Here is a 14,528-nt window from a genome sequence, read left to right as displayed (position 1 = left end):
AGCCAACTCACGTTGCCGGAACACGCGTTATAGCAGAACCAACTGTATTCCGTAGAATAATTGATAGTGTGAAAGAGATATCGGCTGTGTCCAATTATATTCCAGTGTTTTCACCTCCTTCTGCATTCAGTACTTAAAATGCAGTTATCATAATGGCTGGCATCTTGTAAACGTTGAAAGCTTTTATATTTTCCCCACTTCAAATTTTGAGTTCTCTGATTAATTTCCAATAACCCATCCAACTGAGGCTGAAACTCAGCCACTCAATGAACCACGTCTTGTCACACAATGAGCAACTTGACAACATATGCCTCCTTCGAAATCCATCGCAGTACAGAAGGAGCCGAGTGGGATTCTGTTTGTTTATGAACTGCAATGCTTCAGCTCTTTCCTTTCCCTGCTGTAAAAGCAGATTCTCTCATTCTCTATGCAGATGCTTAATAATCCAGGTAGCCACAGGAGGTTTCAGATCCACAACTAGTACAGACTATGTCCCTAGCCTTTCAAAGCTTTTGAACTGAAAGAATATCTTCCCAGTAGAAAGTCAGGAACACGTCACTGCACTGCATTGGTTATTCTTTTCAATGTAACGACACTCCCTTTACAAACCCACCCCCACCCCCACTCTCTCTCTTTCTGTCTGGTTGCGAAGAAGAGTCATTGGACTTTTTTTATTCTAGTCTGGGATATTTTGTCACTGCAAGGTTGGCATTTGTTGCCCATCCCTCGTTTCCTTTCACCTAAGAGACTTCAGCTGGGGACTTACACATTGCTGTGCATCTGGAGTTACATGTAGGGCTAGACCAGGTAAGGATGGCAGAATTCATTTATGAAGCAGATGGACTTTTATGACAGTCGACAATAGTTACATGGTCACCATTAGTTGCGCTTTTAATTCCAGATTGTATTGAATTCAAATTTCACCATCTTCAGTGGAGGGTTTTGAGCCCATTGTCCACAGAACTCCCCCCTGGGGTTCTGGATAACCAGTCCAGTGACATTACCACTACTTCAGCAATTTCCCTCTCTCCTCAGGTGCTACCAAACCTGCTGCATTTCTCTAGCACCTCCTGTTTTTATTTTATATTACTGTCTCTGTCCTCCTTTAAGATATTCCTTAACACCTAACTTTGACCAAGCTTTTGATCACCTGCCATAATTTATTCTTATGTGATTCAGTGTCAAATCTTATTTGAAAATGTTAGTGTGAGGTGCCATGGGACCTTTCACTTTATTAAAGTCACTATATAAATGCAAGATTTGTTAATACCAAAAACAGTTTGTGCCTTTGTATTTATTTGTGGATGCAGCCAGCTTAGGTGCACAGATGTGATTTCACAGAGGAGGTAGGAAAATGATATGACAACAGTGTATGCATGAATTGGTTTTATTTAATTCTGTTAAGATTTCTAAACAATAAGCATATGACTACTGAATTGGGCTCAGCTGTGGAACACTGCCACAACCTGCAAATCCCTGGAGGACAGTCCACATTATCTGCAGAAGTCAGAAATTGACATTAAACAATGAAACAACTAGAAGCAACATATTAGGAAGTGAGGATAGAAATAACAGTGTAATTTCAAAGCTGGTCAGTAAGCATAGTTCACTGCTTTCACTGCCTCCTTGCAAATTGGGTCCAATTTCCCATCACCTCCTGAAAACAAAACCAGAAAAAAAAAGTAGATTATAAACTGAAAAAGTACATTTTTCACACTAAGAAGCCACTTTAAATAATCTTCAACAATCACAAGCATTGAAAATGCTACAAATCTGAAATTTAAGACAGAAAATGTCAGGAATACTCAGCAGGTCAGGCATCATCTGAGGAGAGAAACAGAGGGCGGAGGCTTCCATTATGGAGTTTGACATCAGGGTGTGGAACTTGGAGTTACTTCAGTTAAGGCAGGGTGGGTTGTCCCACCTAATCACACAGTTCTCAGCCCATTACTGAGTGAGAGCCGTCAAACAGGAGGATGTTCCATTGGAGGCTGCACGTGGCCTGAATGTGTGAGGGGTCATTATTGCTATGGGTGCTGCATTACTCAATGACATTGGTAGTGGGTTTCTCACCTGTGCCGGGGATCAAATTAAAAACAGGAAATGCTGCAGAAGACTCAGCTGGTCAGGCTCCATCAGTTCTGTGACCTTCCATCAGAACCAGAGAAATACGATGGATTTTCAGCAAAAGGTTGCATGGGATAAGGATAACAGCTGAAAAGATGGCTTAGCTCTCAATAAGTCAGGGATATCTCAGTCACAGAAATGGTATAGTGCTTGAATTTCTTTCAGGTAATGTAACCCTTTGACAGAGAGGGGAGCAGCATTCACTCAGCAGTTTCTTTTCACCCTGGAGCCAGGCATAGGGATTGACACCTCTGGGGGCCACCATCAGAATTTGTAATGGTGATTGACAGGAAAGTCCCCAAGTCTGCCCATGCTCCTCCCTGCTTGCAGGAGATGAACGTGAACAATGGGGGCAAACATGCTCAACGGTGAGGGAGGAATATGCCTGACATCAGGATCCCACACCCATTCGAGAAAGAAACTGCAGTGCTGCCAGGAAAAGGTGGTGACTGAGCCTGTGCTGAATGGGAAGTTGGACTTACTCAACCACCTTCAGGCTGTTATAACCAGCTGTACATGAAGCAGCAACGCCTACATACAGCAACAGCAGAATGTGACACCAATAAATCTTGATGTTCTTCCAAACAGCCTCCAGAGACCACACTTAATCCTGGCACAAGAGGAGAAGCCCAGCTTCCAGCGCTTGAGCGGACCCTCAGAAGATGCACTGTCAAGATGTTTCTTCGCACGACCAGCAGTGCACCTCGGTGGGAAATCTTTTGGCCAGCGAGTGACATTCCGGTGATCACAGCACTGACACAGGCACATAGCTGGTGAAGAAAGTTGGGGTTACGTCTCTGAAACTTGAAGGAATGCTGGAGAACACGAGAAAGGAGTTTCTGAACTTGGCCTATAGTTACATGAGGGAAAAGGCAGAGGTAAGTAGGAAGCCAGCTGCCAGAGGTGCCAGTGATCAGACTGAAGCAGAGGGTGTGAAGTCTGTCCAGGTTCTGTCTGATGTCATGGTACTGATATGGAATGGGAGGCCAGCATCCTGGAGAGCCAGGTCCAGCAGAATTGCCAGTATCTGCAGAGGAACCCTCACTCCAGCTATGGATATATTGGCGAGGCAAGAGAGGGCTGAGGGACATTGACCTCCCTCCTGGTGCCCTGTCTGAGGAAGATGCCATTTCACATGGTCAGGGAAAAGAACTGACAGCCAGATGCTGGGATTAATGTCCCAGGACCTCCATTGGAGAATTTTACCACAATTCAGGATCTGTCTGGGGTTCTGGATTAGCCTCACCCAACTTCTGGGACTAGTCCTTGTCAGCCATAAGCCAGCACTGAAGATAATGCAGGGCAGTGAACACATGCCACGCTTGGGAGTTTGTTTGATGATTGTTCATGGGATGAGGACATCACTCGCTTGGCCAGCGTTTATTGCCCATCCCCTGGTTCACCTGGAGAAAGTGGAAGTGAGCTGCCTTCTTAAACCACTGCAGGCCAGTTGGTCTACCCACAGCACTCTAGGTGCTTTAAGATATAGGCCTTAACAGGCTGCCTCCTTTTGACACTAAACCAATAGCATGGAACAATGGCTCGGCAATAAAACAAAAACAAGGGGTCACAGCACAACTAGTCATGCTTTCAAAAAGTACAGGCTGTGCAGAGTCATATCTGAACTGGCTGCAATTCTGGCATAATTTACATCCAAACTTGCACAATCTGACCTAGGTCATTTCTCTATGTTTAGTGATTTTTTTTTGTCAACTATCTGGTACAGCTTGATTAACACAGTCATTACACAAGCAGTAAACGGTCAGAAAACTGGAAGAGAGGAGATGATAGTATTGATGATAGTATAAAGTAGCGGTGGAGGTTAGATAGACCTTAGGTTTAGGGTAAAAGTTTGGCACAACACCGTGGGCCGAAGGGCTGTGCTGTACTGTTCTATGTTCGATGTTCTATGAGACTGCACAAGTACATTTTCACATTCAAAATTAAAGTCCACTCTTAATTCAAAGTTGTACAATTAGCTACTTCACTTTTTAGCACTATTTTCCTATGCTACATTTAATTGTACTATATAGTTAATAGTACTGATATGATCTCTTTTAATGTGAAAAGAATTATTTCAGGTAGCCAGAATTTAGTGAATCAGAACATCATAAAAAATGGGCTGAGCTGAAATCAGCAGCCAAAACAATCTGAGCTACTGGGATTAACTTCCAGCTCTTAGAACTTGTTTGACCTAGAAACAGAGTAAGTCCAGTCATCTTCCTCTAAGGACAGTAACTTCACTGTGGCATGTCCTTACCCGATGCTAGTTAGGGACTGACATATCTCAAGCCAACTGCATTAGGGTGGATCGGAGTGACAGTCAGTCAGTCCGGATCCTCTGTAACTGCAAGATTCCTTCCTTGACAGAGAATTGGGAATGAATTTGAGTTGGAACATTTGCAAGTAATTTGACAGTGAAGCTTCCCAGGCAGTGGCATCACGCAAGTAATTGGCAAACTTGAAAGAAGAAAACTGTGTCTCATCATGCACAAGCAGGATCTGGTACTTGTGATGCAATTTTAGTATTTTTGTGTTCAGAAAAGAATCCATGTGATTTTCCATCAAGATATATTACACATGAGATCTGAAATTAAGTAACAATTTACAAAGATTTATCATCAATCTTTGCTGCTTCAAGCACTGCTGTGTATTGAATGTGGTGTCTAGCATTGCGCGATGGCAGTATCTATTCCATCCTTAAGTGAACTATGCATCATCATGTATCAGCGTTGTTCCAATAATGTGGCCTTTTGTTGTGTAGCCTAAGCTTGTGAAAGAACTGAAAAATATGGTAACCAGATCACATCCTGTATAATGTCTGAATGACACTCTAGGGGTAGAATTTAATGCCATTCCCCTGTGGTGAGTTGGATTATTTAATCAGGTAGGTAGGAAGATTATCACCTTCCAATTACAGCCTTGATAAAGTCCAGGGGCTGGAAAACCCATGGATAGCCTCCACACCGGCTGCCAACTGAGGCCCTGAATCGGAGAATTAATTCCAAGAAGCAAGCTATCATGAGGGTTGCTTGTGGGCTTCAGGGCTGGGGGTTATTCAAACTATGACTAATTGAGGGACCCGGCACTGGGGAGTCGGGCTGTGGGGGGAGGGAAATTGGTTGCTGAGAGACTCCCTGCCCATGCTGCCAAGCACCCCCTCCCACCAATAATAATTTGTGGCCTGGGTTATGGCAACAATGGTACACCTCAGGTGGGTATCACATTCGCAGCCGCCCCAGATGACAACGTTGTTCGATTGAGCAACCAACATTTGACTGGCCAGCAGCTCTTGGTGGGTGGAAGTTCAATTCCCCTCCTTGTTCCATTCCACCACCACTGTAAATCCCCAGGATTCTTGATCACAAAGAAGGTCTGTTTCTGTCCAGTTTAAGTGGCTCACTGACACTTATTAAAACAGCAGATTTTTCCAAATAGAGGTGCCACAGGGTTAACCCTAGGAGTTGACTGCAACATTAAATCATTTTAAAAGGAGGCTCCTTTGTTCACATTAATTGTCACTACTTGATATTTTCCATCTTCTTTCATTTACCATGGTAACTTGTTACCCAGCTACTGCTTGCTTTGTCAAACATGTTTTGTTTGAGACAAACTTACTGTTGGCATCTTGAAGTTTTATCTGTCTGGCTGCTCTCAGCGTGCACAGATTATGATTTAAAAAGAAGTCAGAAATCCAGGCAAACATTGTAAACCAGACCCGGGAACCACATCAATGACCAAGAGAGCTCACTGCCTCATTGAGATTTTACATTACTCAGGAGTTATGGGAAACTGCTGTCATTTCGGCTAATGTGTAACACAGATGCACATTGCTGATTCATCATTTGTTTTTGGGACTTGATTGATCCTTGCCCCCAAGAGAGCACTATGAAGCTTGAGTCTTCCACTAGTACTGTGAGACGCAACACGCCAGAATGTCAGCGTTGCCTTATGCACTTGGACCACATTATCAATCTGTCCAGTTTCATTGCTGTACATTTTGCCTTTTCCATTTGTATTAATTCTTTCAATATTTTTGTTCAGATCAATGAGAGGTTTCCATGTTTCTTTAAGGGACTGTACCTGACTTTCAAAGGGAGCTGAATCAACACATATCGTTGAAATGACAGTCACTTGGAGGTTAATGAGTGCCTCCACTGGTATTGATTCTGTTCAAATAATCATCAAAATCAATGATTCTCTCAGACAGGTCTCTCGATTAAATCCTCAACATTTAGACACTATAAAATGAGCACCCAAAAGTCAAGTTGAAAAGATGTTCAGCCTCATGATGGGATTCAGTGTGGAACTGAGGCACACAGGCCAGGGACAGGACAGTTTTGCTCCCAAGAGTTGGTCTCTGCTGAGATTATTGCAACTCGTTGGCCAAATCATACAAATAAATGCTTTCTTCTGTGGTGTAGTGATATTGTCACTGGACTAAAGAATCCAAAGGCCCAGCTGACTGCTTTGTGGATATGGTTTCAAATCCCAACACAGCAACTAGTGAAATTTAAATTTGAATCAATAACTATAAAGCTAGTGTCAATAATGGCAGCCAAGAGAATTGCTAATTGCACTCCCTCCATGAGATAACGAGACCAAAACTGCACACAATACTCTTGAGGTGGTCCCACCGAGGCCCTGAACAATTGCAACAAGACATCTCTGCTCCTGTACTCGAAACCTCTCACCTTGAAGGCCAAAGTTGCCCATTTCCTCATTATCTCCGACTTTTACTATTCCGTTTATTTACAATGGAGGATTCTAATTAATCTGAACTAAATCAAGATTCTATGAGCATATGGTTACAAATATGATTGTGAAATCTGGTGCATTTGATATTAAATGTTTGTATAGCCAGGAATATTGCATTCAAATACAATTACATTTGTAGTAGCCACGGAGCACACCGTGGACTGCTGATCAGAGGTCAAGCAATTGTTGGAGAATGAGGAAAACATTTGAATCAGAAAGAAGGCAGATGAGAGAAAACATCAAATTTCACCTAATCGCTTAAATAAACTACCCTCTGAGCTTATACCCAGGCTAGAGTGTTGATAAAATGGAACAAAAATACTCCTTCATACAAGCAGAATCCATTCCACTCGTGAGTAATATTAATGAAACAGAAATATTAATATTGGATTAATATAAAAAAGATGCTGTGATGAGGAGATGGTAGTAAAGGTATACTGCCAAATACGCTCAAGTACTTTGTCATTGCATGTTATCCCACGAATTGAAAAGTGAACACTTTAAATAGGTTTATTGCATTCTCGATTTCATTGAAACTAACCATCTCTTCAAATACAGCTGGAGGATTGCAGCATCAAATTAGCATCACTGTGTCCACATTCAAAGGACACCAGCATCTGATCAGAAGGAGCCATTTGAAAAGTTTGGTTGAATTATAATGATGAGATAGTAAAGCAGCAAGACCCAGACAGTTGCCTGTGATCTTATCATGTTCATCTGCGTAATCACTGCTTGACCGATGAGGGAAAGGCACTTCAGGACTTAGCTAAATTCTGATTTGGCTGAAAGTAATTTTAGTTTTTCTGCTATTAATTACAACACTCCGGCCAAGACGCTGCTGAGTAAGTAAAGATGAAATGTCTCTTAAAGCTTGAATTTTGACATATTGAATTGCAAATCAATAGTTGCAGGAGAAACGATGGCCAAAGTCAAGTGATAAGAAAGCAAATTTCTTCTAAACTGTATTATTTGTTGCACAGGTATTTGTAAGGTTCACTTGTATTGGCAAGGTTGTTTGGCTGTAGCAAGATTAATTATTAAACAAAGGAACAGCATGGCTGCTGCCATCTCGAGCCTGTCCTGCGCAATGTGTGGACTGCAGTGTATTTCCTGTGTTCTGGTTTACCATTTCTGTAGGAAGCATCATCAATTGCAGCAATCTGAGGTCATGGTTCCAGAGCTTGAGCGGTTTCTGGTGTCACTATGATGCTCCATGAGACTGAGAGCTATAACTGTAGTCACCCCACAGCTCAAGAGTATGTAGGGACAGAGGATACTACCAGGCAGGTAATACAGGACTCCCCCGGGGTTTGTCCCGCTAACAAGTCAGTAGTCAGTCCTGAATACTCCTAAGTGTGATGACTGACCTGGGGATTGTAGCCAAAGGCCAAGTCCATGGCACCATGGATGGCTTGGCCACATGACCAGGGTCAGGGGGGCGGGGCAAGGAGAGAGACAAGGATGTCTGGAAGAGCAATATTGATAGGTAAACAGATAGTTAAGGGAACGAAAAATGGTTCTGTGGCTACAGATGCATGTCCAGGATGATGTGTTGAATTCCTGGTGCCAAGGTCAAGGATGTTACTATATTGCTGTAGAGTAAAGGTCAACAACCAGAAATCATGGTCCACATGGAAAGCAATGACATAAGAAGAAAAATAATGCTGTGGGCCTGTAGTCAGAATTTAGGAACCTTGGTAGAAAATTGGTAAGTGAGATCTCAAAAGTAATGATGTTTGGATTACCCCTAGTGACATACCATGTGTTGAAATTGGCTGATTAGACAAGTGAAGATGTGACTTGGTGCAGAGTGGGGGGCTTTAGGTTCTTGGAACTGGTTCTGGGGAAGATGGGACCTATACAGATTTGGTGATTGTATAAAGGGAAAAGAGCAACTAGCATTCCTAAACCACGTTCAGGAGAATTTTCTGCAGCAGTATGACGCAAATCCAACAAGAAAGGAAGCTACACCTAGTTCTTGGTAATCAGGTAGTCAAGTTGATCAAGTGTCACTGGGAAAACATTTGGGGGATACTGGTCATTATATAATCAGGTTTAGGAATGACTATGGAAAAGGATCATGAATAATCTAAAGTAAGAGTAATTAATTACAGTCTGGAATGCACTGCCTGGGTGTGCAGTGGAAGCAGGTTCATGAAAGTATTCATAAGGGAATTAGATAGTTATATGAAATGGAATAATGGACACAGTTACAGGAAGCAGGCAGGAGAACGGAACTAAGTGAGATGCTTACTTGGAGAGCTGGTGCAGGCACAATGGCTGAATGGCCTCCATCTACACCATAACAATGCTGCAATTCATTGTTGGAATGATACACCGATATTGCACAAATTAAAAATAAGTCTTAACATAATGTCTTACAATCAAATATCTGAGTCAAAATTAAGCCATTAGCAGCAGGATCAAGCTACCAAGCGAAGACATAAGTTATTGTCATAAATGTTGACAAGGTTAAGCTGAATAGAACCATAAGAAGCATTCAGGCCTAATATTGACATGGTGTGCAGGGCTACAGCATCACATCCACAATATTTATGCTTAGAATGTAATGATTCCAAATAAATGGCTTTATTCAATGGCCTACTGTTTGCATACTTGAGATGTAGCTGTTGAATGACTATCTAATTTAGAATTCACTGTTGGCTTATTGAAAATAGAAAATGTTAAGCATTTTTTGTTGTTGGTCTTTTTCTCAGTATAGTGTTACATGCAAAATCATTTTGAGAATCGCTTACCAAAATCAAGGTCTGTTATTTTACATGTGAAGACAGATTCTCCTTTCACTATAAGCTCCACCATGTTCCAGTCAAGGAATTGTTCCAGAATGCAACGATGTCCATCCGCCTCCAGCATTGCTTCAAAATAGAAGAAAGCCTCCTAAATATTATTTATTTATTTAGAGATTTGAGAACATCCACCATAAAGCACTAGAAATATTCATTTAAAACCTTAATAAAAAAGAATCGTTTGCAATTTTGTAACGTTGACTTAGCCAGGAGTTAATATAAAATAAAAAGGAAATGAAGCAAATGGCTGATAATCTCTGAATACTGTGGAAGGGAAGAAATAATTAAACCTTAAGTAGATCAAGTACTATTTTATCCAACATCTCACTATGCCATAAGACCAATAGAAATACAAAATGGGCCATAAGACAATAAGATATAGCAGCAGAATTAGGCCAGTCAGCCCCATGAGTCTGCTCCACCATTTGATCATGGCTCATATGTTTTTCAACCCCATTCTCCTGTCTTCTCCCCTTAACACTTGATCTCCTTACTACACCCTCAAGCCTACTCTGCCATTCAATAGGATCATGGCTGTTCTGAAATTCCTCAGATCCACTTTCTTGCCATTTCACCACAACCCTTGATTCCCTACTGATGAAAAACCTATTTCAGCCTTAAGTATATACAATGTCTCTGCCCTATAGCTCTCTGTGACAAGAAATTCCAAAGACACTCAACCCTCTAAGAGAAGAAATTCCTCTTCATCTCAGTCTTAAATTTGAGTCCCTTTATTCTGAGACTATGCTCTGTGGTCCTAGACCCTCTCATGAGGGGAAACACCCTCTCAACAGTGACCCTGTCAAGCTCTTTTAGAATCATAAATGGTTCAATGAGATCACTTCTCATCCTTCTAAACTCCATGCCTTAATGAGATTGGTAAGCAGCAAAATTTTAAAACTTCAATTCAACCTCAAGGCCATCAGTGATCAACAACATCTGGAATTAGCTGGTAAATGTTGATCACTGAGTATGATGTGCTTGTTACTATGTAGCTCTTCCCTTTAAAGAAACACTATTATCATATGACTGGGAATAATATTAACTGAATTCAATTGACTTCAATGGGGATTTAAACTGGGTAGGATTAAACCCAGCTTTTTACCCCCTCCCTAGTCTTTAGGTGGGTTGAGTTAAAATTGCTACCATTACTTCTGTATTCCACAAAAGTTGCAAATATTCAGGAATTTTGCCAAAAGCATTATCTCAGTCAATCCTCCTAATTGTCCTTTACTGAGGAATATTCTCCTGCACAACCCTCCTATAATCTGATACACAAAAATTCAAACTTTTAAATGTTATTTAGACCATAAGATGTAGGAATGGAAATAGGCCACTTAGGCCATCATGTCCACTCTGCCATTCTTTAATTAAACATTAATCTGTGAAAGTTATATTAAATCAAAATGAGAGAACAAACTATAGACAGACAAGACACTGGTGGAGGGAAGAAAGTTCTGAGGAACAGGTTGTCTTGAGAATTTTGGCATTGATATTTCTTTTCTCTGAAGTAACTATGAATTGAGCCTTCAGCGTTCTTGCGTTATGTTTTCATGTACGGAACATCTGGACAAACTGGAAGAAACAGTTTAGGGATAAAGATGAAAGGAATAAATTTAAAGTTAAAGCCGTATTCATGAAATAAAAAACTAACTTAACTGGAGAATCCAGCTCAGAAACCAGTTTGCTCACAGCAAGATCCTGAAATAAACAATGAGATGTGAGAGATGACCAGAGAATTGTTATGATAGAAGCAAAATATTGTAGGCCTGGAATAAAAACAGAAAATGGTGGAGAAACTCTGCAGGTCTGGCACCATCAATAGATCTATCTCGAGGACAAGGGCAGCAGATACATGGGAAGACCACCATCTGCAGGTTCCCCTCCAAGCCGCTCCCATCTTAATTTGGAAATATATCACCGTTCCTTCAGTGCCACTGGGTCAAAATCCTGGTACTGCCTGCCTCACAACATTGTAGGTCTAATATACCAAATATATCTGCAGCAATTCAAGAAAGCAGCTCATTACTACCTCCTCAAGGCAAACTAATGATCAGCAATGAAAGCTGGCCCAGCCAACAATGCCCACATCCCAGGAATGAATAAAAAAAACTGGACAGAGAAACACATTTAATATTTTGAGTCCAATGTGACCTCTTCATTACTCAGTTCTCCAACACTTTCTGTTTCAATATTAGTTGTTGCAGTAATGTTAGTCCACAGAAAAAATCCTGGCTCAGACACAAGAGAAAACACATCAGCAATATTTTATATCCAGAGTTGGGACACTGACCCTCAATTTAATACCTCATTCAAAGGAGCATTTGCCAAATTGGAGTGCATCCTCAGAGTTACATTGAACTGTTGCGGTAGATGACATGCCAGAGTCTTTGGAGTGATGGTCTAATTGGTATCCATATGATCCAGAAGCAAGAATACTTCATCTAACCAAGGTTATGACTTTACTTCTAATATGGTGACTTAATGGTTACAGGACTGATAAGGCAAATGTCATGAATTTAAATTGTAAAGGTGAATTTAATAAATTGAGTGCTTAACAAGTAACCATAAAGCTGATTGTTTCATTGTCATCATAAGTGGTAACCCAGTGGATAATGTTCTGGATTAGCAACTGTAGTGTTGATAAATCTATAATCGCTGATAGAAAATTATGAATTTCAAAATAATAAATATGCCGCAGAGAAAGAAATTATCACTGAAGCTTTTGTAACCACTTTTAAATGTTCTACATGGAATGGAATCTGCTCTCTGGCTTCCTTAATATCCTCAGAATGACTACGGATGAGTAAATAACAAATTGTTACACCTCACTAGGGCAGAGATGGAAATCATATCCCACTGTTCCCCGAATCATCACAAAAATTAAAAACCACAAAGAGCTCCCCAATTTAGTTGCCTTTTAGACCCAGATAGAAAGCACCGACCTGGTTTCTGTACTTAACAAAAAATACTATTCATTACAAATAAATTGATTCTAACTACACAGAAACAATGAGGAACCATTGACATATAACTCTAATAAAAACTTCAATCTATTTATAAGACTTCTTTATTTATGTACCTCTATACACAGACACAGAGACAGACATAAAAATGCATTGGTGCTCAGGATGGAGGGAATGACTGGGAAGGCAGTTCAGTAGTCCCTGTTCACAGGATTTGCTGGGATGACCCTTTTTATGATCTGAATGCTGCTTCTTGATTTTCCTTCTCCAGTAACTTTTATCTGTTTGCAGCAGGCACAAGTTGACCGGTTTACAACTTAGAAAGATTTCTGACTTATTAATTTAAAGTCACAGCTTGTTGCAAGTGATGAGGGGAAATAAACTGTTATTTGCAGACTTGAGATGCTTTTTACTGTAGAGAAAAAACAGATACTCCCTTTTTGGAGATCCAAGCTCCCTCAAACATTCACATTGACAATCTGTTCAGCCAACTGGGAGCCAATAGCACAGTTTTTGGCAGGCAGCAGAGCTTTGTCATTCATCATCTACAGACCAATCAGCTGAACCTCCATTTACACACGGGCTCCCCTGACTCCAGTTTATCTGTTACTATATTTCAAAATAATCAGCTGTGTAAACAATGACTGGCAGGTAACTTGCTTCTAGAAAAATCAGATAAACAGCTAGCAATAGGGCCAATAGAGTCAGAACGAGTGGTGTGCAGTCCCACATTATGTTAACAGCACCTTAATTGTGACCATCCTGAGTGGCTAACTTACTGTGACCAAGCCTCTGTTCTGGTATCAGAGGCTGCCCTTAATTTACTGGGCTGGGACTCCCTAAATGGAGGCTATACCTTTTGAGTTGGCTGAGGACAGCTGGCACCCATGACAAGCTCCCTGGCTTTGTGCCTGTGCTAAATGGCACAGCTAGATAGCAGCACTGTGACAGAAACAGAAATTGTTGGACAAACACAGCATCCGTGGAGAAGGAGAAACAGAGTCAAGTTTCGAGTCCAGTAGCCCTTCAGTGACTAGAACTTCTACAGTACTTTAGTTGTTGTCTAAGCAAGGCTTCGTGTAGAATTACCATACTTCACTACTGTCCAAATCCGTTTGGTAACAAAATCCAGGCAGATATCTATCTGGGGACTGCTGATTTCTTCTTGATTTTTTTTTCTTGAATAATGGAGTTTCACTAATTACTCCCATCACTCGTCTGCCCTGCTTTCACAGTGAATGGCGCTGCAGGGTTGAGTGTTGGTAGAGTTTCACCCGAGCTGAGCTAGTGGCCTTTTCTTACCCTGCAAGCCCTGTAGGCGGCTGGTCCTGTAATCCACCACTCCGCAAGACTCATACGGCCCGTACCGAATGGTCACCAGCGCTGCCTGCGGCATCCAGGCGACCCAGTGCTCACCGAAACAGCTCCCAACGTGCAGTACCCTCCTCTCTCCGACCAAACAACAATATAAAACGTTGCTAAGGAAGTGAAATCATTACTGGAGGAGGCATTGATTGATTTTTTTAAAAAAACTTCCGGGGGTCCGTTCTGAGTTTTGAACCTGGTTAAAGATCAGTCGCCAAGACTGGGAGCTTGGAACAGACAATCTCTTCCAGACCCCATTTCCAGAATTCGCCCAAGACAAATCTTTTCAGTTTCTTCTTCGGTGCTGTGTAAACATTTCTGCAGAAGGGTCCCGCACCCGAAACGTCAGCTTTCTTGCTGCTGTGATGCTGCCTGGCCCGCTGTCTTCCTCCATCTCCACACTGTGTTGTCTCTGATTCCAGCATCTGCAGTTCTTACTATCTTTTAGTCAGAGCTGACTTGTTTTGCAAAGACCTTTCTGTTGTAACCATGGACACATTCTCGG

At 41.5% G+C, this 14,528-nt stretch overlaps 1 protein-coding gene across 1 annotated transcript; it reads right to left on the bottom strand.

The window, feature by feature from the left end:
- Positions 1-1,371: 1,371 nt before the first annotated feature.
- Positions 1,372-14,149, bottom strand: c34h10orf53 (chromosome 34 C10orf53 homolog). The gene is made up of 3 exons (XM_020526124.2): positions 13,961-14,149; positions 9,642-9,761; positions 1,372-1,657 (listed from the first exon to the last, which is right to left on the bottom strand). Exons 1-3 carry the CDS (start codon positions 14,052-14,054, stop codon positions 1,593-1,595), a joined length of 279 nt encoding a protein of 92 aa, XP_020381713.1. The 5' UTR covers positions 14,055-14,149; the 3' UTR covers positions 1,372-1,592.
- Between the last annotated feature and the right edge of the window lie 379 nt (positions 14,150-14,528).

This window comes from Rhincodon typus, chromosome 34 (assembly GCF_021869965.1).
Source record: "Rhincodon typus isolate 14 chromosome 34, sRhiTyp1.1, whole genome shotgun sequence".
Taxonomy (NCBI): domain Eukaryota; kingdom Metazoa; phylum Chordata; class Chondrichthyes; order Orectolobiformes; family Rhincodontidae; genus Rhincodon; species Rhincodon typus.
Note: the sequence above shows the minus strand (reverse complement) of the source record. Positions and strands in the feature narration are given on the sequence as shown.

Bases quoted from the DNA above. Each gene is read 5' to 3' on its own strand.
- c34h10orf53 (XM_020526124.2), bottom strand. From the start codon at position 14,054: ATGCCGCAGGCAGCGCTGGTGACCATTCGGTACGGGCCGTATGAGTCT. The intron at 9,762-13,960 runs GTAAGAAAAGGC...TCTATTTTGAAG, and splicing joins CCGCCTACAGGGCTTGCAGG to CAATGCTGGAGGCGGATGGA. The intron at 1,658-9,641 runs GTAAGCGATTCT...TTTTGTTTTCAG, and splicing joins AATAACAGACCTTGATTTTG to GAGGTGATGGGAAATTGGAC.